This window comes from Carassius auratus, chromosome 43, assembly GCF_003368295.1.
Source record: "Carassius auratus strain Wakin chromosome 43, ASM336829v1, whole genome shotgun sequence".
NCBI lineage: Eukaryota > Metazoa > Chordata > Actinopteri > Cypriniformes > Cyprinidae > Carassius > Carassius auratus.
In genome coordinates this window covers 2,813,972-2,837,690 of record NC_039285.1, presented here as the reverse complement: position 1 = coordinate 2,837,690, position 23,719 = coordinate 2,813,972, and the positions used below count along the sequence as shown (strand labels likewise).

At 37.4% G+C, this 23,719-nt stretch overlaps 3 protein-coding genes and 1 long non-coding RNA gene across 10 annotated transcripts in view; 2 read left to right on the top strand and 2 right to left on the bottom strand.

Moving 5' to 3' along the window:
* Window positions 1–1,080: 1,080 nt before the first annotated feature.
* On the top strand, window positions 1,081–9,984 carry LOC113061436 (methylosome subunit pICln-like). 6 transcript variants are annotated; one of them, XR_003278364.1, is made up of 7 exons: window positions 1,081–1,318; window positions 2,026–2,162; window positions 2,238–2,354; window positions 2,419–2,526; window positions 4,191–4,361; window positions 5,138–5,301; window positions 9,429–9,984. XR_003278364.1 is itself a non-coding variant. In XM_026230548.1 (7 exons), exons 1-7 carry the CDS (start codon window positions 1,200–1,202, stop codon window positions 9,455–9,457), a joined length of 729 nt encoding a protein of 242 aa, XP_026086333.1. In that variant the 5' UTR covers window positions 1,081–1,199; the 3' UTR covers window positions 9,458–9,982. The 6 variants fall into 6 exon arrangements, 4 of the variants coding, with proteins under 4 accessions (XP_026086333.1, XP_026086332.1, XP_026086335.1 ...); XR_003278365.1 differs by having other exon boundaries at window positions 5,138–5,217; window positions 9,429–9,982; XM_026230548.1 differs by having other exon boundaries at window positions 5,254–5,301; window positions 9,429–9,982.
* LOC113061437 (uncharacterized) lies at window positions 5,448–8,580 on the bottom strand. The gene is made up of 2 exons (XR_003278366.1): window positions 6,376–8,580; window positions 5,448–6,306 (listed from the first exon to the last, which is right to left on the bottom strand). It is a non-coding gene; the product is annotated as an uncharacterized LOC113061437 (long non-coding RNA).
* Window positions 9,985–11,104: 1,120 nt separating the features above from the next.
* LOC113061435 (aquaporin-11-like) lies at window positions 11,105–14,254 on the bottom strand. Its single transcript, XM_026230546.1, has 3 exons — window positions 13,605–14,254; window positions 12,768–12,884; window positions 11,105–12,377 (listed from the first exon to the last, which is right to left on the bottom strand). Exons 1-3 carry the CDS (start codon window positions 14,209–14,211, stop codon window positions 12,265–12,267), a joined length of 837 nt encoding a protein of 278 aa, XP_026086331.1. The 5' UTR covers window positions 14,212–14,254; the 3' UTR covers window positions 11,105–12,264.
* Window positions 14,255–16,920: 2,666 nt separating this feature from the next.
* The window catches only part of pak1 (p21 protein (Cdc42/Rac)-activated kinase 1), a 45,150-nt gene continuing 38,351 nt past the window's right edge, over window positions 16,921–23,719 (top strand). The window contains exon 1 of one of the 2 annotated variants that reach the window (XM_026230543.1): window positions 16,921–17,087. The gene's annotated coding sequence lies outside the window, so the exon portion shown is untranslated. Of the gene's footprint in view, window positions 17,088–17,162; window positions 17,355–23,719 lie in introns of those variants that run through there. The other variant, XM_026230545.1, reaches the window with a different exon arrangement.

Below are 23,719 nucleotides of genomic sequence, written 5' to 3'. Positions count from 1 at the left end.
TTTTCGGCTCACAATTTGTCTTTTTAAGTAGCTGTACAGGTATCAAGATGCAAGAAACTTTTTACTTTTATAGGTGACATAATTTCAACAATATTTAAATGCATATAAGACAATGTGTGTGCTTTTTTTATGCAGTGGGTTATATTGAAAGTACAAACATTCTCTGTAATCTGAATTTTACAAACCACATGTAGGCTATAAATATTATACAATAATTAGAAAATGTTTATTAGTTAACTACCCTAATGCAAACAATAAAATAATCTATTTAATCTAAAAGATTAAGAAAACATTTATAGCGCAAAGTGGTTGTTTAACTCGGTCGAATGAGTTAAATTTAGTTTGCTTGTGCACAAGAAATTAGTGCCGCATCTCCTCGGATCCTCAAGAGACGCGAAGTCACGCTACGATTTTGTTAATGATATGAAACGCACGTCATAAAGCGGCGCGTGGAAAATAAATGATGGGTAGAATGGATAAATCACTTTCTTAAAATGGGCGGTGCTTAGCTGTCTGTAATTAGTCAGTTAAGATATGTAAATATAATTAATAGCTTTCAAACCTTTCTTAGTACTGTTTTACAAGTGCTAATTCTTTCCAAATCGCAGCTAAAGCGTCAACGCGCAGCGATATCACGTGGTACACGTTACTTTTCTCCACGTTTTAGACCCGTGGACCAATCACAATCGTTTACGATTACACACTAAAATATTTTGTTCGATACTTTTACAGATATTGCTCCGCTGAATATTCGTATGTTTAATATACATTAATTATTGTAATTAGTATATTTAAAAATAATACTTATTACTACACAAAAAGTCTCCAATAAGACAAAACATATTATTGAGATTTGAACACGACTCAATGGAGAATCCGCCTTTCTGGGCCACTTAGCGCCCCCTGCTGTAAAAAACTGGGGGTCGCCTAAAGTAAAAGTGAGTTTGTCGCCTAATCAGTGAGTACTGCAGAAGTGACGCATGACAGCGGATCCTTGAACTAGAAAATCTATTTTGAAAGTTTCTTGCACGCAAACCGGTCGTGTTTCTCTTGTACACGAATGCAGTTAAAGCAGAAAGCGTTGAGTGAGGGTCACTGTTGCTGATGCAGCGCTTTGTGTGTCGTGTATTCTCTAGAGACTAGCGCATCAGTTGTTGTTAGCGCCTTCAGCAGCTTCCACAGTGCTCCAATTCATCAGGATGGTTGTGCTGAAGAGTTTGCATCCACCCAGCGAGGGCGTGAGGCTCCAGCAGGCCGACACCACAGCAGTTGTGGACAGGAAGAGACTGGGATCAGGAACGCTGTTTGTGGCTGAGGCGTGAGTGAACTACAGCAAAAGTGTTGTGTGTGTGTGTGTGTGTGTGTGTGTGTGTGTGTGTGTGTGTGTGTGTGCGCGGCGCATCAACAGTGTTGTGTTCGTGTCATCAGAAGACACGTGTGGACACATGTAGTCACCTATTAATGCATAAACTTTAAGAATAAACTTATATTATGTCTAGCAAGTGTAGTGCACATTTAATATATTTATATTTATGTATGTATTTAAGCATTTCCTATTAGCATTATATAATTTATATATTTATTTATGTTTATTATTTATTTGATGTGTATTATATACATTCTATATCATAAGTAATAAAATTTAGTTTTTATTTTATTTTATATGTGTTTATACATATAAATAAATGATCATCTATCTGAATTTATTTTTATATGATTTATAATTTTGTATATTTATAATGTTTTATATAATTTGTAATATACAACAGGAATAATTAGCATTTATTTCATATGTATTATTAATTACTGCATATCACATAAAAATATATTTATATTAATTAATTTGTGTATTTATTTTATGTATACATGTGTGCATATACCTGTTTTTATACAGTCTATACAATACTTTTTTTTTTTTGTAATACAAAAAGCATTGTAATAGCATGGCATGATTTGACATTACCATGTCTTCTGGAGAGTTTCCTGATAGTACGCTCCTGATGTTTTTGGGACATATCCTCGCAGGCATCTGTCCTGGTTTGATGGTTCAGGGATGGGTTTCTGTCTTGAATATCCCTCCATCAGTCTCCATGCAGTCTCACGAGATCTCAGCGCCTTTCCAGAAGAGCACCTGTATGTGATGGTCAATGCAAAGCTGGACGGTGAGGCACCATCATCTAAACAGAGATGTTCTGGGTCCAGAGGTTTGACCTGACCTGATCTTCATTGGTTTCCAGATGAAGCTGAAGCTGAGCAGCTGGATAAAGCTTCGGATGATGAGGAGAGCGACAGTGACGATGAAGACTTGGGAACTATCACAGAGATCCGCTTCGTGCCCAGTGATAAAACCAGATGTGAGTGTGTGGATGAGCTGAGTGTGAGCATCACTGCTGGATGAGTGACTGTGTGTGTGTGCAGTGGAGCCCTTGTTCTCCAGCATGTGTGACTGTCAGGCCCTGCACCCCGACCCCGATGACGTCCACACCGACGATTACGAGGGAGAGGAGTACGACGTCGAGGAGGCTGGTGAGTGCCATTTGGATCCATAATGCATCTTTTGGACTCCCAAGGTCCCCCAGAGTCCAAGACAATGTTCAAAGGCCCCTCATACAGGCCAAGACATTTCTGGTACTAAAGCTGTAGAAAAGCTTTTTATTTACACAAACCTGGAGCACAAACCAGTCATATGGGTAAAAAAATTTTCCACATTTTTTTTTCCAAAGCTGAATAAATAATCTTTCCAATGATGTATGGTTTGTTAGGATCTGACAATATTTTGCTGAGTTACAACTACCCTATTTTTCGGACTATAAGTCGCACCTGAGTATAAGTCGCATCAGTCCAAAAATACGTCATGATGAGGAAAAAACATATATAAGTCGCACTGGACTATAAGTCGCATTTATTTAGAACCAAGAGAAAGCATTACCGTCTACATCCACGAGAGGGCGCTCTATGTCTTCAGTGTAGACTACAGAAGCACTGAGCAGCATAGAGCGTCATCTGGCGGCTTTAGAAGGTAATGTTTGCTCTTGGTTCATGTCTCTTAGTTAATTTCTCTGGTTCATGTCAAATTAATTTTGATAAATAAGTCACACCTGACTATAAGTCGCAGGACGAGCCAAACTATTAAAAAAGTGCGACTTATAGTCTGGAAGATACGGTATTTGAAAATCTGGAATCTGAGGATGCAAAAAAATCTAAATACTGAGAAAATCGTCTTTGAAGTTGTCTAAATGAATTCTTATCAATGCATATTACTGATCAAAAATTAATTAAGTTTTGATATATTTACGGTAGGAAATTTACAAACATCTTCATGGAACAAGATCTTTAATTAATATTCTAATGATATCTGGCATAAAAGAAAAATCTATCATTTTTAACCAATACAATGTATTGTTGGCTTTTGCTACAAATATACCCTGTATAGACTTTAGACTGCTTTTGTGCTCCATGATCACATATAAGGAAATAAACAATTTATAAAAAATTAGAATTACAATAATTGAAGTTTGTAATTCTTAAAATAGTGTGTGTATATATATATATATATATATATATATATATATATATATATATATATATATATATATATATATATAATTTTTTTTTTATCAAAAGAAAGTACTTCTAATCACTAAATTCCGTATTTCTAAAATAATAAAATAAACTACTTTAAAAAAAAGTCTTTTCTTAAAATAATGTAATAAACTTTTCATAAGTATCTGAAGAATAATGACGTAAACTACTTTTAAATAATTAAAATGTAAGTGATTAAATTCTCTATAAATAGTTAAAGTAATGTTTCTGTTTTTGGAAGTTCATGCTTTTTATGAGCCACGAAGTTGCATGTTTTTTAAAATATTTTAGTCTCAAATGGAAATTTCTCAGCTTGTTTCTACATAAAATATTTTAGAGCATGACATAACAAGAAGTATATAACTTTCAAAGATGAATCCTTTTTAAACAATAAAAAATCTGGATATTAAAGCTGGTTTTTCCCTTTTGTAAGTCCATTTAAAGTCATCTTGGTCTTCATGGAAGTGTCCTGAGGGCCTCTCACGGCCCCTGGTGGAGAACCACTGATCCGGTTTCTCTCCTCTTTTAAGTGGACAGTGATATTAAAGTCAATCATGACAGACTGAGGCTTGGTGTCTCCTCTCACATTATTTCCTCTTTCCTCTCAGAGCAAGAGCAGGGTCAGGTTCAGGGTGACGTCCCTGTGTTTTACAGCTATGAGGAGGGTTTGTCTCAGCTGACGTCCGAGGGTCAGGCCACACTGGAGCGTCTGGAAGGGATGCTGGCGCAGTACCACATGGCTGGAGTCAGAAACGACCAGCCATCGGCTCAATTTGAAGGTCATTACTGAAACGCTTTATTTCAGTAGAGGTGGTCTATCTGTCCTTGAGAGGGCAGTTTACTACCTCACAATATTGTAACTATAGTTTCCCATATTCTAATGATATTAAAATATACATAACACTTTACAATAAGCATTTGTTAACATTCATTAATGCATTAGCTAACAATATGCCATTTTCCTTTACTGCATTCATTAATCTTTGTTGAAAATACAGTTGTTCGTGTTAGTTCACTGTGCATTAAGTAATGTTAACAAATACAACCCTGAAATTAAGATAAACATTAACATAATTTTTTAAATACTGAAATATTGTGTTATAGATTTACACAATATATAGATTTATTTATTTTTTTAATAATGTAGTTAATTAATTATAAGAAATGAAATGTTATTGAAATGATGCTACAATATATATATAATATTGAATATGTTATGAAAACACTATATGTTAGATTTTATTGTCACATATTATTGCTATAAATTGTTTAATCAATGCTATAAATCTCTGGTAACTCACTGTCATCAAAACACCTAATAAAACAGTGTTAACATTTCTGACACTGTTTTATGGACATCCCAGATTTAAATTTTAGAAATGAAATGAAAAGGCAATGCACATGAGCAGCCACCAGATGGCAGTAAGAGAGGAAAGCCCCACAGGATGCTGAAACTGGGGTTTGGGGTTTGGTGTGTCTGGTCTTGATGTGATTTCAGTCGCTGGAGGATGAGTGTCGTGTGAGACTCAGAAGGCTGTGTGTCTGTAATCAGCAGGATTTCCTGAGCACTAATGGATCTGGAGCGGGTTAAGCTCAGGGGAGCAGCTCAGGGGAGGACAGTCGTAATTTAATACGGTGAATAAACCTGTTTTTTTTGTCTGTGTTCAGAAGGAATGGAAGTCGACTCAAACACAGTCGCTGGACAGTCTGATGACGCTGGTAAATAAATATATACAAACGTGTCTTCAAAATCACATTTGACCAATTCCATTTCCAGTCCTGGCCAGTGTTATTTATATTGTTGTGGCAATTCTAATTAAATAAAAATTTGTAGAGGCTGAGCATGAAAAACCAAACAGAGTTTTGTCTTTGTATTGCTTTAATTCTATGCAGAGAATGATCTGGTTTACACACAGCTTCTGAGTCAACAGATAACAGCCCACTTTTTATAGTATGTAAAAAGATACATTGAAGAATAGTTTTGGACCTCTGAGCCAATCATGTTGCTCCGTGCACATCACATCATAACACATGCACATCTCATCGTAGATGCCTGGTAACTCTCAAAAACTGTCCGTCTCTGCTACACAGTTTCCCCTCAAATGTTGTTTTTCAACCTAAAGCAGTTACGTGCACAAGTTACATAAAATAACTCAATGTCCCTATGGAGTATATATACTACCTTATTCACTGTATGTTTAAAAAGATAATTGAATGAGATGAATGCAATCAATGCCAAATCAACAAAACTAAACATTTCCATAACACTCCTCCCTTTTGATCATTATTGATCACTTATATTGATTAAATGCAGATAAATTTGTGAACACACTACCCTTATAGTTTACATCAATCTTGTAAATTCAGGATTTTAAACACCATTACTCTCATAAGGGTGAAAAAAAAGCATCTGCGTTGTTTTTTTTATGGAACAAAGTCATTCCTAACATATAACCTCTGGTGGCGCTCGAACCTTCCTGCAGTGACTTGCGTGTACCCACGTAGCTCTCTCTCTCTCACTTTCACCTCAGTTATGTGTGTTATCAGCAAGGCCTGATATCATGCAAGACTCCTTCCGCTGGCTTGGGCAGAGCGTCCTTGACCTGCTGAGATATCTGAGAGAGAGCAAGAGACAACTTTCTACTACACTTCAGCATGTCATCTTCACACAAGGCTGTAGAGGACAGTGGTTGTGCTTCTGGTCTTACTCCACCGGAGGTTGGCCTGCCAAACAAAATATCTGTTCTTTTTCCTCATTCTCATATACATTAACACAATGGGGAGCGCTTTTACCCGAGACAGTCCTGTTTGCTCACAACACTTCATTAATTTGTTCTTTAATGTCACACCTGACTGATATTTTCATTTTGCACATAGTGTGGGAAAAAGTGTTTTGGCAGACATGGTCTGTCTTCAGTACTCGGCCTGTTTTCAGTTTGCACTCGGCCTTCACCCGTTGTTTCTTGTCCTCTGCTGTGGCAAAAGCTTGCATAGCTGTAAGATAATCAGAAGGGAGTGAAATGTTAAATGTTACACAGGTAAAAGAAAGTTCTGTTCTCACAGCTGTGTCCTTCACTGTGGTATCAGCTTACTTGTTTCCTAAAATCACAAAATCATAACTTTTGGAATGTGTGACGCATTTGTAGATAGCAACTAACTTTTTTATCATGGTTAAATCAGGCTTACCTTCAGACTTCCACAATGCCCTAAAATCATGATAAACCCCAAAATAATAACAAGAATTTGTAAAAATGGTAACTGTTTGTCTATCAGCGATTTTGCTTGCCTCTGTCAATGCTACAAACTCAGCCGCTTGCGCAGAGCAATGCGCGGGGAGCGCTCCAGATCTTATTGTTGCATATGCAGTGGTTACAGCTTAACTTGTTCTGTTTTTGCCAATTATTTGGGTCTCTAGATTCTGAACCATCAATGAATAGAATTAAGTCTGCATTTTCTAAGGGCGTTTCTTTTAAAATCTGGTCTTGGTTGACAGACCTGTTCAAATGTAGCAAAACAATCATGTTCTTCCCCATCCTGCTTCGTAAAGACCAGTGTAGCTGGATTTAACACTGTGCATCTTTTAATTGTGATGGCATTTCTAATAGAATTGCATTGTACCTGAGCCACCTGGCCGTTGACAAATGACAGTGTTGGATTGCATTCAACCTTTTCTTCTGCTGTCTCCACCCAATTTACATACAAAAAAAAAATATTTTTACAAATAAACCAATGTCTTTCCTATGTTCATTTTTCTTTTTGGACAATGAAACATGTGGAAGAGAATCAAACAACATTTGCTGTTCATTTCTCAAATCAACAGAAACAGCGCATCTATTTTATGTCTCGATTAACCATTTCAGGTCTGTTGTTTCTATACATGAAACCATTTTTGTTCTAAAATGTAATCTTTTCCCAATGATGTATGTGCTGAGCAATGTAAATCAGAGAATGGCATAATTCAGAATAAGGTGAAACTGTCTTTTGCAGCCTTGACAAGCTTTTCACATAATTCATCATCTCTCCGTTTACACTGGTAAACACACAACTGCCATTGTTGGATTGTGGCTAAAGTTTGAATTTGGCGTTAAATCTCTTTCTTGCAAATTTTGAAGGCAGTTTTCTGACAGTAGTAAACAATGCTTAAAGTTCATGCCATTCTAATCTTTACATCTCAAAGGTACAGTGAAATATTCTCTGACCGTATAACCAGATGCAGTCGTAGACCAAACTAAATTTCCACTTAATTTTGGAATTGGATCTATTTCATCCTTTCTAATTACTGAGTTGCCAGCCCTTTCAACTCCATTAACCCATAATCTATGTGGCATTTGTTTATAAATTAATTTATGTGCCTATGTTCTTGTCGAGAGAAGATTTATCATTTTCTAATCTTCCAATGTGATCATGTATTAAAGCAAGCATACTTCCTTCATTGCAGTGAGCTTTAGAGAAAGTGTGTGTGTTTTCAGACTTATCTGTTTGTGCTGCGTGGCCTTGGTGGACTTTGCTCCCGACTCCCCCCTTCTTCTCCAGCGTCTGCTGTGAAAGTCTCTGTTGTCAGTCTGCCTCAGCTTTCTCTGGTCCAGCCGCCGTTTTGGTTGATCAAATGTGCACAGTGAAATTTTTCAATGTCCCCTCTCCACCAGTAAAAGCAAACATCTGGATCAGTCTGAGACAGTCCTTGTCCTCTGCTCTTCTGCGTGATTTTGGTGGTGTTCACTCTGACTAGAAAAACTTGTCTTTTTCGAGACACCCCCAACCCCCCCCTCCCCTGCAATCCTCGACTTTACCTGGAACGCGTCCTTTTTTTTTTTTCAATATGAATGGAATTTCAAAATCAAGTCCCGCAGACGTCTGTCTCCCTTCCCTGAAACCTTGGGGTTTAGGGCTAAACCCTTTGTGTTGTTTGCACTTTGTGCAATGTGGAGTTAGTTTACAGCTTTCTCAAGCAGTTTGTGATGATTTTGGAAACAGGAGATGAGCCCCTGGTCTAATGCACCACCTGTCTTGAGAAACCCGTTCTCAAAGACTTACTTTTAGTCATTATTTTATTTGGGTAACACACATAATCTGAATGCCGTCGGCAGAATTCAAATGAGCCATTTTAATCTAGATTAATTCCAAGATTTCACTGAGATTAATCTAGATTAATATATGCCCACCTCTAATATATATATTTATATAAGCGATATGTTCAGCTTTTTATATTAGTTTTCAGTACTTCTGTTATTTAAAAGAAACAAAACCTTTTTTTATTTAGAGTTAATATATTTTAGTTGTTTTATGCTTTTGCCATTTAAAATATTTATATTTATTTCAGTTGCGGTTTTTGTAATTTTGTATTTTTGTCATTTTTTTTATTAGTTTGTTTAAATGTTAGCTATTTTTTCATATAAACATTTCGCTTTAAAAATATTTGTCTATTAAGAAAAATAATTTATTTTAATTGTTTTTGATAAAATATTTATTTAATTGTTTTTTTTTAAATATTACCAATATTTTTTTAAACCTATAATTCTATATTGCTTTATTTCAGATTTAGTGTTTAATAATTGTAGTACTTCAGTACTTATTTCATATAGTATACAAGGCAACGTTTCAAATTTTCATTTTAAGATTTTCAGGTTTTAATTTTTCATTGAATATTTATATTTTATTCCTTCTTTATTTCAGTCACTGAATACCATTTTTAATTGACAAAAGCAACACTGGTTCTGGACAGGAAGTGATGACACACTTGATCTGAGTGTGTTTGATTCTCGTCAGACTAATGACTGTGTTGCTGCTGTTGTGTGAATCTGTGTTGAAGCTCCTGTGTGACTCTGAACTCCTCGATGTGTTGACAGATGAACAGCGTTTCTGTACGGCTGATTGAAGCACTTCAGTGGGGCATGCTGGGATACCGGCTGACTCTCAAAGCGATTACTGCATTTCTGTCTCTCCTTGCTTGTGGCTGTATATTTCTCTGAGCCTCGGCCATGTGTAGCTTCCACTCATGTATTTTGTAGTTTTCCCTGAAGCTCCAGAATTTTCATCCTCATTGGAGTTATGTTGAAAAGTTTGTTCAAGATTTCAATAAATACAGCTGTTTTTGTACCAAAGCCTCGTTTTTTTCTTCCATATTTGGTGTTTTCTCTCTCTCTCTCTCTCTCTCTTTGAAATAATCCTCAATCATGCAGTTCTTTTTAGAATTTGTTGTAATGTGTTGAAGTGTGCTACAAATACTCATGTAGCTCATTTTGGGTCGTTCTCAGTTTGTATTTAGTCAGATGTTTATGAGACATCCTCGTCTCATCATTTCCTGTGTATTTCCCCACAGTAGATCAAATATTTCCATCAGCAGTCCTTCGCGTGAGTCACAAAATCTCTCAAGAAATGTCTGGGTCACCTGAAAATTACAGAAAGATATGAGAAGATTATATATAGTATTATGCATAATGGTTATTGTTAACTAAAACTGTCAAAAATGCTTTACTTGATATATAATATAAACATAAACTGAAGTAAAAAAAAAAAAATCAAATTTCAACTATAAAACAAAAAAAGACTAATCAGAATAAAAGTCATCACTGATAGTAATGGGAGTTCAAAAATCCATATGCATTCTGGTAACATCATAAATAATTAGCATTATAATAATAAAAGAAGAAGAAGAAAGGAATGGTATTTTAATTTATATAATTTATGTTTTTTGGTTATGGCATGAACCATTGGATTTTATGAGACCGACCATTAGAAGCTTTTTCTGTTTGTGCTGATTCTCACTGTGTTTGTGGACTTTCCTCCCGTTTAAACCCTTCTATTATTTGGACAGATATTCTGTGAATTCACCTGGAATGAATGCAAGTGTTCAGGCAGTGCTGGAGTTTGTGTTATTTCTGTCTCCGTTAGGATTTAGTCCTAATGACAGATCATAGCAGTGAACACGGATACACAGAACAGGTCAGGTCTGAGCAGCTCACGCAAGTGCAACATGTCCATTAAAAAACTTTTGGCTTCTCAAGACATTAACTGATGGACTGGAGTGGTTACTTGTGGATTATTGTGATGCTTTTATCAGCTGTTTGGACTCTCATTCTGACGTCACCCATTCACTGCAAAGCATCCATTGCTGAGCAAGTGATGCAATGCTACATTTCCCCAAATCTGAGGAAGAAACAAATTCATGTACATCTCAGATGGTCTGAGGGGTGAGAATTATTATTTTTTTTTTTTTAACAAATTTTCATCTTTGCGTAACCTGTTCCTTTAAACCAGGAATTTGACAGCACGACAGAGTCCATCAAGTCAACAATTCGCATTCGTGTGTGAACGCCAAGTTATGTAAGCAACATCTCACAATTTTTCAATCTCATTTGTTCTGTTTTGCCTGTCTTTTGTTGCACGCTGTAGAAAAAAAAAAAAAAATTCCTTATCAGTTTCGTTCAGCACATCTGTGATTTTACAAAGGGTCAGAGGTCCATCAGAAACCGGTTCACATCAGCCCGTTTGACCTCTCGGGTCAAATAACCACTGAGCCATGTGTTTTTATGTAACGTTTAATTACAGATTTTCACACTTCATGTAACTCTTCATAACACAGAAGCGTGTTATTATCTAATAATACACATTCTGCAGTTGCTCATAGATGCAGCACTCAATTCGGTCTGATCTTCCCAGGTTATTTTACCTAGAATAATCCAAAGGCACTGGAAAACTGTGCTCAAGATTACTATTGCTACAAGAACATTTACCTGTTACTAGGTAAGAATCATCGCTAGTAGAATGTAATGCAAAATAGTATTCTAACACTTCAGCTCTCTTATTCCAGGAATGTCTGCTTGTTAAAAATATGATTTAACACATAAACAAAACGTAACTCATTTACAGTTGATTCTTGGCACACAGGTCATGTGCTTTTTATGAGTGTTATGAATGTCATTATAGACTCACTGTGCTTTATGAATATGCATCTTGTTATTAAAAAGACATTTTGAGATTTTTCTGAAAGCATAGATTTCACCAAAACCCTTCTTTAAAAAAAATAAAATAATTAAGGTCCCAGTTTAATTATTCAGGGTTTCTGCAGGTTAAGTGAAGGTCAATTTAAGACATTTAAAGACATTTCTAAGACCGTGAACATTGAATGAATACTATGTAATGATTTTCAAATCGAGATGCATTTTCTTGAGAAGCAAAATTATGTAAAGTAAGTCTTGTTTTATGAGAAACTGATCAAAATGAAGTGAACTTATGATTAAAACAAGAAGAATATTTTCTAGTAGTCTAAGAAAAATCTATTTAATTCAAAGGAAAAAGTTTTGAACTTTGTACTTGATTTAATTATGATTATACACTATATAATTAGAAAACAATTTATATAACTATATAAAGAATACAAGACTTTATATGTTCAGTTTGCATCTCAAGTGAATGTATCTTGGTTAAAGCATGTTTAGATATTCGTATTAGGGAAAAATACAAAGTTGTTTTTTTAAAGTGCATGCATCATTTAATACCATAACATAATGAATTTAAGACTTTCTTCTCCGATTTAAGATCTTTTAAGGCCTGAATTAAGACATTTTAAAACATGCAGAAACCCTGGTTATTACTTGGAGATGAGCTGGAGAATTACAGTATATATTCACAGTATATAAGCACTTATAAACGAGAAGTCAGTCTCTGTCATAAGGCCTTAATTCACTTCATCTTTTTTCTCTTGAGTCCATTAGAGTTCAGGTGCTTTGGAATTGTGCGTTTTCCTGAAATAGCAGGGATCACTTGGTCAAAAAGCAGCAGAGAGCCTGTCATACCTGTAAGATAAGTGGCAAAAACTGAATGAAGATACTAGAGCAACACATAGAGATATATATTTATAGCTTTTATTAACAAATACTATGAGTTATCATGTACACATGCTATATTTAATGTCATTGGTTTGGTTTGATAGTACATTTACATGTAGAAATGCATGACATTATGCTCAAATGACTCTCAAACATTCTGCTGGGTAGTCTGTGTTGTTCATGACTATCATGCAAATATGATTTTCCTCTTTCACCAAAGACATTTCAGTGAATCTGCTTTTGTTATACTTGTTTGACTGGATACACTTGTTTTCCTAACAAAAATAATTGATTAGAGAACTGTCTCTAAAGGATTACATCAAAGGTCAGAGTGAATGTTGTAATACTAATGCTCACCCAGTATTGGTCCGATCCAGTACACAAAACTGTACTCCGCAAAACTGTTTCCAGGACAGGGGAACTGTACTGAGAACGCCAGTGCTGGGTTGAACACGGCGCCGGTGAGATGACCACCTTCACAAAATACAGTACAGACACTTCCTGAGTACAGCTTCACTGCAGTTATGATGCTGAAATATAAGACTAACTGACAGACGACAGACAGACAGAAAGACAGACTTACAGACCTACTGACAGACAGACAGACAGAAAGAGACAGAAAGACAGACTTACAGACCTACTGACAGACAGAGACAGGCTGAAAGACAGACAGAAAGACAAACCTACTGACAGACAGAAAGACAAACCTACTGACAGACAGAAAGACAGACTTACAGACAGACAGACCTACTGACAGACAGAAAGACAGACAGAGATGAACAGATAGACAAACCTACTGACAAACAGACAGAAAGACAAACCTACTGACAGAGACAGAAAGACAGACAGACTTACTGACAGACAGAGACAGACAGAAAGACAGACCTACTGACAGACAGACACAGACCGACAGAAAGACAAACCTACTGACAGACACACAGACTGAGACAGACTGAAAGACAGACAGAGAGACAAACCTACTGACAGAAAAACAGACTTACACACAGACAGAGACAGACAGACAGACCTACTGACAGACAGAGACAGACAGACAGACAGACAGACTGAGACAGACAGAAAGACAGACTTACAGACAGACAGAAAGACAGACAGAGACAGACAGACAGATAGATAGTACCATGGTAGTGGTACCATGGTACTAAATAATTAGTATATTTGTACTATGGTACAAACCTGCATAGACTAATGTAGTGATGACAGCAGCTACCACAGGAACCCGATATTTTTCCTCCACCTTCTCCAGGTTAGACACCGCGGAGTGCATCACAAACGCGCAGCTCAGCTCCACCGCGGCGGCCTGCAGCAGAGGCGCGTTAACGGGGCTGTTCACGCATTTAAAGCCCGCTGCTGAGTGTTGCGCGTGCAGGTCAGAGAGCGCCAGTGCCCATACGTGAGGCATGACGCGCCGCGCCGCTACTGCCGCAATCAGCTGGCATGAGATCCGCGTCAGAGCGCATCCTCGCGTCAAAGCCCCGCGCCACAGCTGCTCCAGAGCGCCGCTCGGGTTACAGATCGCGCCGTGGAACGAAAGCGCGTGGACCACCGAGATGAGGTACGTGAGGGTCAGTGCGATCTGCGGCTCCAGTCCGCGCACCTCAGCGAGCAGCTTTAACTCATGCGTGCACGCGCACAGTTGAAACGTGGAAATCAGCTCCAGCACATAAATGATCCAGTTTCGATTTGGGAGGATATATAAAGCCGTCCTCCTCGCCACCTCGCTAAAAACTACAATCACTAGCAGTAAGGACAGGGAGACGGCGAGATCGGCCACCTCCGCCATCGCGGCGAATAATCGTGCTAAACTCTGATCAAGTTGGGCAACTTTACAACGGCCCCGCCTCCGCGCCGCTAACCCCGCCCACTTCAATTCAATCTGTGCAATTCACTGTGGTAAAATGCTTTGGCTCATGAATATTAAGTAGATGATAGTAGCTACTTCCTTGGGTGTCCAGACGCCTAAGATAATTCATATTCATGAGTCAGCCTTTATAGTGACAGTGATTCGTCGATTTGTCAGCTGATAAACGACCATGTCTGCCGTTCAGCCAATCAGAAGGACGCCTTGTTACATAAGTAATATTCATGAGCCAATTCTTTAGTGTAGTAGGATTTGTCAAGAACTTCATCCAGGGTTGCCAGAGATCACAAGAATAAACATTACATTACATTCTAACAGAAATTTAAGCTTCATATAATATAATATAATATAATATAATATAATATAATATAATATAAAAGTGAAAATAATATTATCTCATAAGTGAATATAAAATCTATGTAATCAGAAAGCTTTGTTTAGATTTAAATATATTTGAACAATCCCGAACTAATGTATGACTAATAATATAAATGAAGCCATTGCTCATCAGAGTGATGATGGTTGAGAGACAGTAAATCATGGATATTGCAACACGTTTTTTTAGTCACTGTGCATTCTGTTCATCTCAGACATGATGATTTGGGCAAAACCAAGAAGGTCAATAGTATCAAAGGTCAAAAAGGAAATTGATATGATACATAAACAGATAAATAGTTAATAAATCAAAAATCAAAATAATCAATTTATTTTGATTCAATTGTATACATTATCCCTAATAATGAGATTCAGGCTGCAGGAGCTTTATCACCTTTCTTTCACGATGGTAGTAATCTTCAACATCGACTAGTCTGGTTAACTGCTAATTACCTGCAGAGGGCGCTAAGAAACTTAGTAATGGTGTTTCCATGACATCATTAGAGATTAACCTAATAATTTATTTATTTAAATATATAAAAATATTTATTTTGTTACTCGTTGTTCTTAAGATATGTTTGTCTGACAAAATACTAAATAACTTCATTATACATGTGTGTATAATATATACATCTCTCCGTCTGTCTGTCTCTCTCGCTATCTCTCCGTCTGTCTCTCTCTCCATCTCTCCGTCTGTCTGTCTCTCTCTCTATCTCTCCGTCCGTCTGTCTCTCTCTCCACCTCTCTGTCTGTCTCTCTCTCCATGGGAAGTCGTGGCCTAATGGTTAGAGAGTCGGACTCCCAATCAAAAGGTTGTGAATTTGAGTCTCGGGCCGGCAGGAATTGTGGGTGGGGGTAGTGCATGTACAGGTTTCTCTCCACCTTCAATACCACGACTTAGGTGCCCTTGAGCAAGGCATTGAACCCCCAACTGCTCCCCGGGCGCCGCAGCATAAATGGCTGCCCACTGCTCCGGGTGTGTGTTCACAGTGTGTGTGTGTGTTCACTGCTCTGTGTGTGTGCACTTCGGATGGGTTAAATGCAGAGCAAAAATTCTGAGTATGGGTCACCATACTTGGCTGAATGTCACGTCACTTTCACTTTCATCTCTCTATTTGTCTGTCTCTCTCTCCACCTCTCTGTCTGTCTCTCTTTCCTCTCTCCGTCTGTCTGTCTCTCTCTCTCTCCATCTCTCTGTCTGTCTATCTCTCCATCTGTCTGTCTCTTCTACATCTCTCTGTCTGTCTCTCTCTTCCATCTCTCTATTCAATTCAATTCAACATTGCTTTATTGACATGAATGTAAATTATACAATATTGCCAAAGCTAAGTGTACAAATGTAGAAAAAAAAAAAAAAATTATAACAAAAAAAAGAACATCTATTTGTCTGTCTCTCTCTCCATCGCTCTGTTTGTCTGTCTCTCCATCTCTCTGTCTGTCTCTCTCTCCATCTCTCTGTCTGTCTGTTTCTCTCTCCATCTCTCTGTCTGTCTCTCTCTCCATCTCTCCGTCTGTCTGTGTCTCTCTCCATCTCTCCGTCTGTCTCTCTCTCTCTCCATCTCTCCATCTGTCTGTCTCTCCATCTCTCCGTCTGTCTCTCTCTCCATCTCTCCGTCTGTCTGTCTCTCCATCTCTCCGTCTGTCTCTCTCTCCATCTCTCCATCTGTCTCTCTCTCTCCATCTCTCCATCTCTCCGTCTGTCTGTCTCTCTCTCTCCATCTCTCCGTCTGTCTCTCTCTCCATCTCTCAGTCTGTCTGTCTGTCTGTCTCTCTCTCCATCTCTCAGTCTGTCTGTCTGTCTCTCTCTCCATCTCTCAGTCTGTCTGTCTGTCTCTCTCTCCATCTCTCAGTCTGTCTGTCTGTCTCTCTCTCCATCTCTCAGTCTGTCTGTCTGTCTCTCTCTCCATCTCTCAGTCTGTCTGTCTGTCTCTCTCTCCATCTCTCGCCTGTCTGTCTCTCTCTCTCCATCTCTCCGTCTGTCTGTCTCTCTCTCTCCATCTCTCCGTCTGTCTGTCTCTCTCCATCTCTCCGTCTGTCTGTCTCTCTCCATCTCTCCGTCTGTCTGTCTCTCTCTCCATCTCTCCGTCTGTCTGTCTAGGCCTCATCCCTGTTATTTCTAAGTCAGATATCTAGAGTAGTATAATGAGATATCAGGCATGTGCTGTCTTTAATATTGCATGTTCCTCCTCCGTTGGCGCAGGTGACGCGTCTCGTGAGCGCAGCGCTGCGTGGGGAACTAATGACCACTGGTCTCGCCCGTGGGCGGCGCTTCTCGCAGCAGGTTTGTGTGTCTCTACAGCAGCAGTGAGACAGATAGACGGACCGGAGAAGACTGGAGCAGATGAGCGCGGAGAGACGCTGAATGCGTGACAGAGAGTGGGAGAGTCTGCTCGGGGAAATCACATTCGCGTCTTTGGACAGAGGTGAGTGCCGCCTGTTTTTGATCGCTGTCACGCGCGGCGATGCGCGGAGCCGCAGTCGCGTTCACCGGGATCTTGCGTGGGGCGCGTGTCTGTGGAGAGCAGACAGAGGAAGAGCTGCTTATTCATGAAAGACAGCACTCGGATGTGGATGTGGCTTTATCAGCAGGATTTGCTCTGATTATAGAGATTCTTCTCCTCGTTTATGTGGTTTGAGATCAAATAACAGCGTCTGATCTGTGCTTGAGTTACATGTGCCTCCAACACAAGGTATGCTCGCCTCATATTCAATCTAACAACATCCAAATATATGCGTGTTGTGTGATCATAATAATGACCTCAGTCTTTGTGTATTGTTTCTATTATTTACCATGTGTTATGTTATATAAAAAACATTTATAATAACGTCAATATTTAATAGACGATAATACATATAAATATATAAATTATTACTATTATTAGTTAGTACATTATCATTAATTGAATAAACTTTAATAGTGTCTGTGTGATACTTATATTTGAATAAGAATTTTGTTTTATTTGACAAATAATACAATCTGTAATATTAATACCATATAATTAAAGTTATTATTACTATTATTTATTATATTTATTATTACTTAGTTAAATATTAATATTAATATAATGATTGTAAAATTTATTATTTAATATATAATTTTAGATATGTAAAATGTAATATATTTTAATGTGCCTTTTTTATGTTTTATTTGACTAAAAATACAATATGTAATAAAGAGTAATATTTAATTTATCTGTTTAATTTAATTAAATATAAAAATATATTCAAGATATATTCATATTATATATAAAAACGACACAATTAATATTTTTTATTATTAGTTTCATTATTATTAGTATTATTATAGCAAGGCTTCCATCTATTATTGTGTGTTTCCATTGTTGGTGTAGTTTATCAATTTATTTAAAACATTATTAATATTGTTGGCTCTTTGACGAATTGCCTATGTTCCTTTTGGATATTAGCATCTTCAAAATGCATAAATGTAAATGTTGAAAAAAGGGCCTATAGTTACCCAGCAGTCTGAAAATGCTCATTCAGTATTTACACTGCTGGGCGTGTAGAGCGGTTCATGACGGTCACTGTGTTCATACTGCACAAATGAGAAATCTGTAGTCAAACAATACTACAGGATTGCATATACATATTGTATTATATTTTGGAAAACAATATTGCGTTCTACTGAATGAAGTGACATTGGGAAATTCAGGTTTTCCAGTGAGTGTTTGGTTCTTTTTGGATCGTGTCCAAATTATGATTTAAATACCATTAGCATTCCTTCAAGATTTTTGAATCTTTTCAGCGGTTGAAATACATTGGGCTTCCTTTTGCATGAAATGTAATGAAAATAAAACATGTTGTTAGCTCTCAATATGCTGTACCTTTCACAAGTGCACGTGTTTATTAAAAAGCATAAATTCAGAATGAGGATTTTAGGGTTATTCGTGTGGTTTATCACAGCGCTGTTGTTAGTATGGTTTCATTGCAGATGGTGGATTTGTGTCACATGCTGTAGATGATAGTGTAAAGTGTAAGATAAGAGCAGCGGGCAGTGGTTCAGCTTGCTTTGGACTGAACTGGGTCACATTTATCAGCAAAAACCTTAAACCGGTTAAGTCAGGTGCATTTCTTCAGAGATATTACACCTGGCTCTGATATCTGTAAATGGCCTGCTGAAAATAGAAATACCTCACATATGTGCTTAAAAGGTAAAGAGGAAATAAGAAGCGGCTCTAATGCTTTCACTTCTGTACGAACCAAGTGACTTTTAATCAGTCTCATAATGTCATTGTTTAAGGGTATTTCTGCCATGACAACTCAACTCTCTGCTGCTATATGAGACCACCCCATATAATACAATATATGAAATCACCCCACAGCAGATCTGTACAGGTGGAGCTGGGGAAGGTGGAGGGTAGCAGAGTATTTGAATGTTTGAGCTGCAAGCTCATTGGCTGCTGATACCAAAAGAACCGATCAGCTGCGCCACGTGAATAATGATGTCATTATGTCAGAATGAGTTAGAACCTATCCGCATGCACCATTTAGTGTTTCATGATCTTTAAAAAATATATTTTTTAGCAATGAGATGGCATCGTTGTGTTGCATGTTTGGCGGAATGCCTATCAGTCTATTTTGGTCTAGGTGTGACGTAAGCATTTTTGTATGTGGGTCACTGATTGCTTGAAAGCACATGCAAGTCTGTGGATCTTTAGATAGTAATCAGTATCATTTGGGGGGGGGGGTTGTGCTGTCAGAATGAAGTGGGGGTCGGTGACTGTGAAATAAGGCACCATTGGGTCACACATCATCATATGCTTTCGGTAACACCCTGTTTTTCATCCCAAAACACGGGACAAAAAGGCAACCACCTCCTCACATACCCTCCAGATGTGCATTTAGCCCAGAAGCGCGGCTTTGACTTCATGCTCATTGTTATGTGAGTGTGCCTGAATGTACTTTATGATCGTTTGGCATTTTACTGTAAAAAAAATAATAATTTGATAAGCAGGAGATTTCTCTTATCAGTACATATGCATTGTCTGTCTTTGGTTTTTAGGGCACTTAATTTGTCTCTCAGGAAATTATGCAATGTATGGTGGAAGGATGATGTGGAAATTTATAATTTAAAGGTCAAATAACACACCTGGGGCCTCATGGATAAAAATTGGTCTATCTGGATAAAACTAGCACATTCTATTCCAAATATGAAGACTACACACATCTCAGAATCTGTGCATGCATGCACAGATTTGTTTTATATAAATATATATAATATATATACTTATATAACTTGAATTCAGATTTTCTTTTTAATTTGTTTATGTTTTTGCCCATGCAAAACTCGTCACTATGATTCTAGAGCGTCATGGATGGTTGTCAAATCAGAAGCTAGTACCTTCAAGCTGCTATAAATAATATTTTTTAAATATCCTTTATGATTATTTTGGATATTCACTATAGGCTGAGGGTTGGAAAAACTTTTAAAAATGTTTTTGAAAGAAGTCTCTTATGTTTACTAAGGCTGTATTTATTTGAAAACAGTACAGTAAAAACAGTAATATTGTGAAATATTATTGCAATTTAAAATATCTGTTTTCTCTGTGAATATACATTAAAATATAATTTATTGCTGTGATCAAAGCTGAATTTTCAGCATCATTACTCCACTTTTCAGTGTCACATGATCCTTCAGGAATAATTCTAATGCTAAATGTAATAAATATGCATATTTGCTGAAGAAGAATATTAATTTATATAAAAAAGCCTTTTGGACAATAGCATGCATGTGTTCCTAATTTGATTATAGAAATAATGGAAGAACCATGGCAGAGTAGAAAAAAGAGGTCACTGATGCGAGTAGAAGCATGTGGGAATATTCGTTTTCCTGGTCTCTCTGCGAGTGTTACTAACAAAAGCAAGAATGTGGAGTGTGTTAGCCAGTTACAGCAGCGGACAATGCAGCTGCAGGGATTGGAATAAAAAGTTTTTTTTCTTAACGTCACGTCCTTAAAGAAAAGCATTGTCACACAGGAAGAGTGTGGGAGTCATTGGTGGGCTCCGGTGGTCTGATCTGGCTCCTTTGGTGTCGTTGGGCAGATTTTCATTTGACAACTTAAAGGTATCATAAAACGAGCAGCCTCGATCTTTTGAAATGGTTCATTGTACTATGATTATACGCTGAAAAAACGTCTCACTCCACCTACCTTTAAAGATAAACAATGCTTAATTGGTGCTCAAAAACAGTTTTCAAGCATCTCATAATTGCATTGAAATTCATGTTGCACACACTCTTGTTATGCACGATTATAGTAAACTTTCTATGTGTCTTAAAAATTGGAGTTGCTCAAGATGTGTATAGCAAGAACTGGATGTAATGTTCAGAAACAGGAGAGTATAAACTAATTTACCTCTGCAAATCCAGTCCGTGGATCCTCTGAAGCTTGAGTGAGTGAGTTTGTAGCATGCGTTCGGGTTTTGATTTTGCATTCCTGTGGCGCAGTTTTCCCTGGCTTTTTAATGGTTATGCAATACCTGTCATCGTAGGTTATCGTCTCTGTGAGATGCCCTGAATCAGATCAGAAGTAATGAGCTGCAGTGTTTCTGCTCGCTTTTCTTGTTCCAACCCCTGTCATTCAACCCAGCTCCGCCTCTTCCTCGCCCTTCGTTTGTGTAATCACACGATGGCATGACGTATATGCAATTATATCATTAAAGCACCCAAACATGTCTAAAGCATCGTTCAGTGACTGTTGGAGGAACTGGAGCACTGAGTGAGTTGATTCATCACAGGATCACACACGCCGTTATTTTGGCTCATTTCGTGCCAGAGACTCAGGTGTCCGAAAGTGAGTTTTGTTGGAGTAACTTGTAGATCTGTGTTGCGCGAGCCACAAACTGTTTCAGATGATTCAGTCCAATTTGCTGAACTAGTTCATTCAGTTCACAACAAAAAGAATCGGTTCAAAAGAATGATTCGTTCGTGAATCGGACATCACTCCTGACGGTTTGCCTAAAGCTCTGGATAATGAGTAATACTGTTGAGTTTCTTGCACAGACTGATCGTTTTGCTTCTTAAGACCTCAGTATATTGTCATTAACCACGGCTATTCATTTTGTGTTGCCTGATATGATTTTTCCGACTCTTAAAGTGACGCTAGCCATTGACTTGAACATTACCACTGACACTACTGCTCTACTGAAGAAAAAAAATCATGTTCATCTTGTAGATCAACATTTTCATTTTTGGGTGAACTATCCCTTTAAGAACTCCAAGTTCCACACTTAGTGATCTACCAAACTGGATGGTATTTTAAGGCATCATAAGTGATATTAAACTGGTTATACATCAGCCAAACACTTATATTAAGAGCATGTATTTCGATTTCCAGTTAGGAAGCTGCCTTAGAAGTAACCTTAGACAGCAAGAGTCTGTCCACCTGTTTCACATCACACAGATGCTTTGTGTGTCAGTCATTGTTTGAAATGGAAAATACCTGGATGAGTCTCATGAGTCTGACTCACTCTTGACCTCTCAAGCAGCACATGGCATGGACGGGAAGTTCATCAACAGCTTGAGTTCTTCTAAACTCTGTCTCTATGTTAATGACTAATTAAATAAGCTTCCTTTTTCTTATTTTAGAGATGACTCTACTCTGTCATCACTCGTATTCCAGCTGAATCCTTTTTGAACTTTTCACTTCCCCACAGCATGAACCATAAAACATCTCACTCACTCTGATGTGACTAAGAGCTGTAAAAGAGTCCACATGCACATTTCATCCAATAGCATCCAACGTTCAGAAAGGGCCCACAGTTCTCAAAGTTCATTGGTTGATTTTCGTAAGTTAACTTCCTGTTAAGATTAAATGTGCATGCCAACATCACTCATAATGTTTATTGGTGAATGTTTAAGCTCACAAAAATGTCAGGCGTACTTTGACCTAATGGTTGATTAAGTGACATAATAAAGCACAGATATTACTGGGTTGTGAGGATCACAAATCTTTTTAAAATTCCCATTACATAGTTTAGCATATTAAAAGAGGAAGCTGGGACATAATTACACTATTGCTCCAAAAATTATATTTAAAATATTTGTATTTATAAAATCATTTAAATGATTTTTTTATTTGTATTGTTTTTGGAAATAAGTCTCTTCTGCTCAAAAGGGCTGCATTTATTCAATCAAAAAGACAGTAAAATCAGTGAAAAATTATTACAATTTAAAATAACTGTTTTCTTTTTGAATACATATTAAAATGTAATTTATGCTGAATTTTTAATCATCATTACTTTATCTCTTACACTATCCTTCAGAAATCAATCTAATATGCTGATTTGCTGTTAAGAAAATATCTCTGATAATTATGAATGTTCAGAACAGTTGTGCTGCACAATACTTCAGTGGAAACTGTGCTACATTTTAATAGGTACTTTAATAGCCTTTAATTAATATCATATCTCAGCAAATAAATGCATGCGTGATGTACGTACAGTACATACATGCATCAAACTGATCAGTCAATCTGGCAACTTGTGGCTTAAAGCTGCAGTAGGTAACTTTTGTAAAAATATATTTTTTTACATATTTGTTAAACCTGTCATTATGTCCTGACAGTAGAATATGAGACAGATAATCTGTGAAAAAATCAAGCTCCTCTGGCTCCTCCCAATGTCCTATTTCCATTTGCAGAAAGTCATCCGCTCCCAGTAAGAAATCAACCAATCAGAGCTGCGGTCCGTAACTTTGTTTGTGTTTAAAATGTAGAAAAATGTATATAATAAGCGAGTACACCATGAATCCATTTTCCAAACCGTGTTTTTAGCTTGTCCTGAATCACTAGGGTGCACCTATAATAAGTGTTTATATTCGGACTATTTTAGATTGCTTCGGGGGTACCGCGGCGGAGTAACCCAGTACCTTTGTGATTCTTCATAGACATAAACAGAGAGAAGTAGTTCCGGCTACGATGTTCTTCAGCAAAACGCAAGCAGTTCTGTTTATTAACCGCTAGAGCGTCAAAAGTTACCGACTGCAGCTTTAAATGGATGCAACGTGGATGCTTTCCAAAATACACATGCCCTTTGCAAC

Bases quoted from the DNA above. Each gene is read 5' to 3' on its own strand.
- LOC113061436 (XM_026230547.1), top strand. From the start codon at position 1,200: ATGGTTGTGCTGAAGAGTTTGCATCCACCCAGCGAGGGCGTGAGGCTC. The intron at 2,355-2,418 runs GTGAGTGTGTGG...GTGTGTGTGCAG, and splicing joins GCCCAGTGATAAAACCAGAT to TGGAGCCCTTGTTCTCCAGC. The intron at 2,527-4,190 runs GTGAGTGCCATT...CTTTCCTCTCAG, and splicing joins GTACGACGTCGAGGAGGCTG to AGCAAGAGCAGGGTCAGGTT.
- LOC113061435 (XM_026230546.1), bottom strand. From the start codon at position 14,211: ATGGCGGAGGTGGCCGATCTCGCCGTCTCCCTGTCCTTACTGCTAGTG. The intron at 12,885-13,604 runs GTTTGTACCATA...TATTTTGTGAAG, and splicing joins CACTACATTAGTCTATGCAG to GTGGTCATCTCACCGGCGCC. The intron at 12,378-12,767 runs GTGAGCATTAGT...CTTATCTTACAG, and splicing joins CTGGATCGGACCAATACTGG to GTATGACAGGCTCTCTGCTG.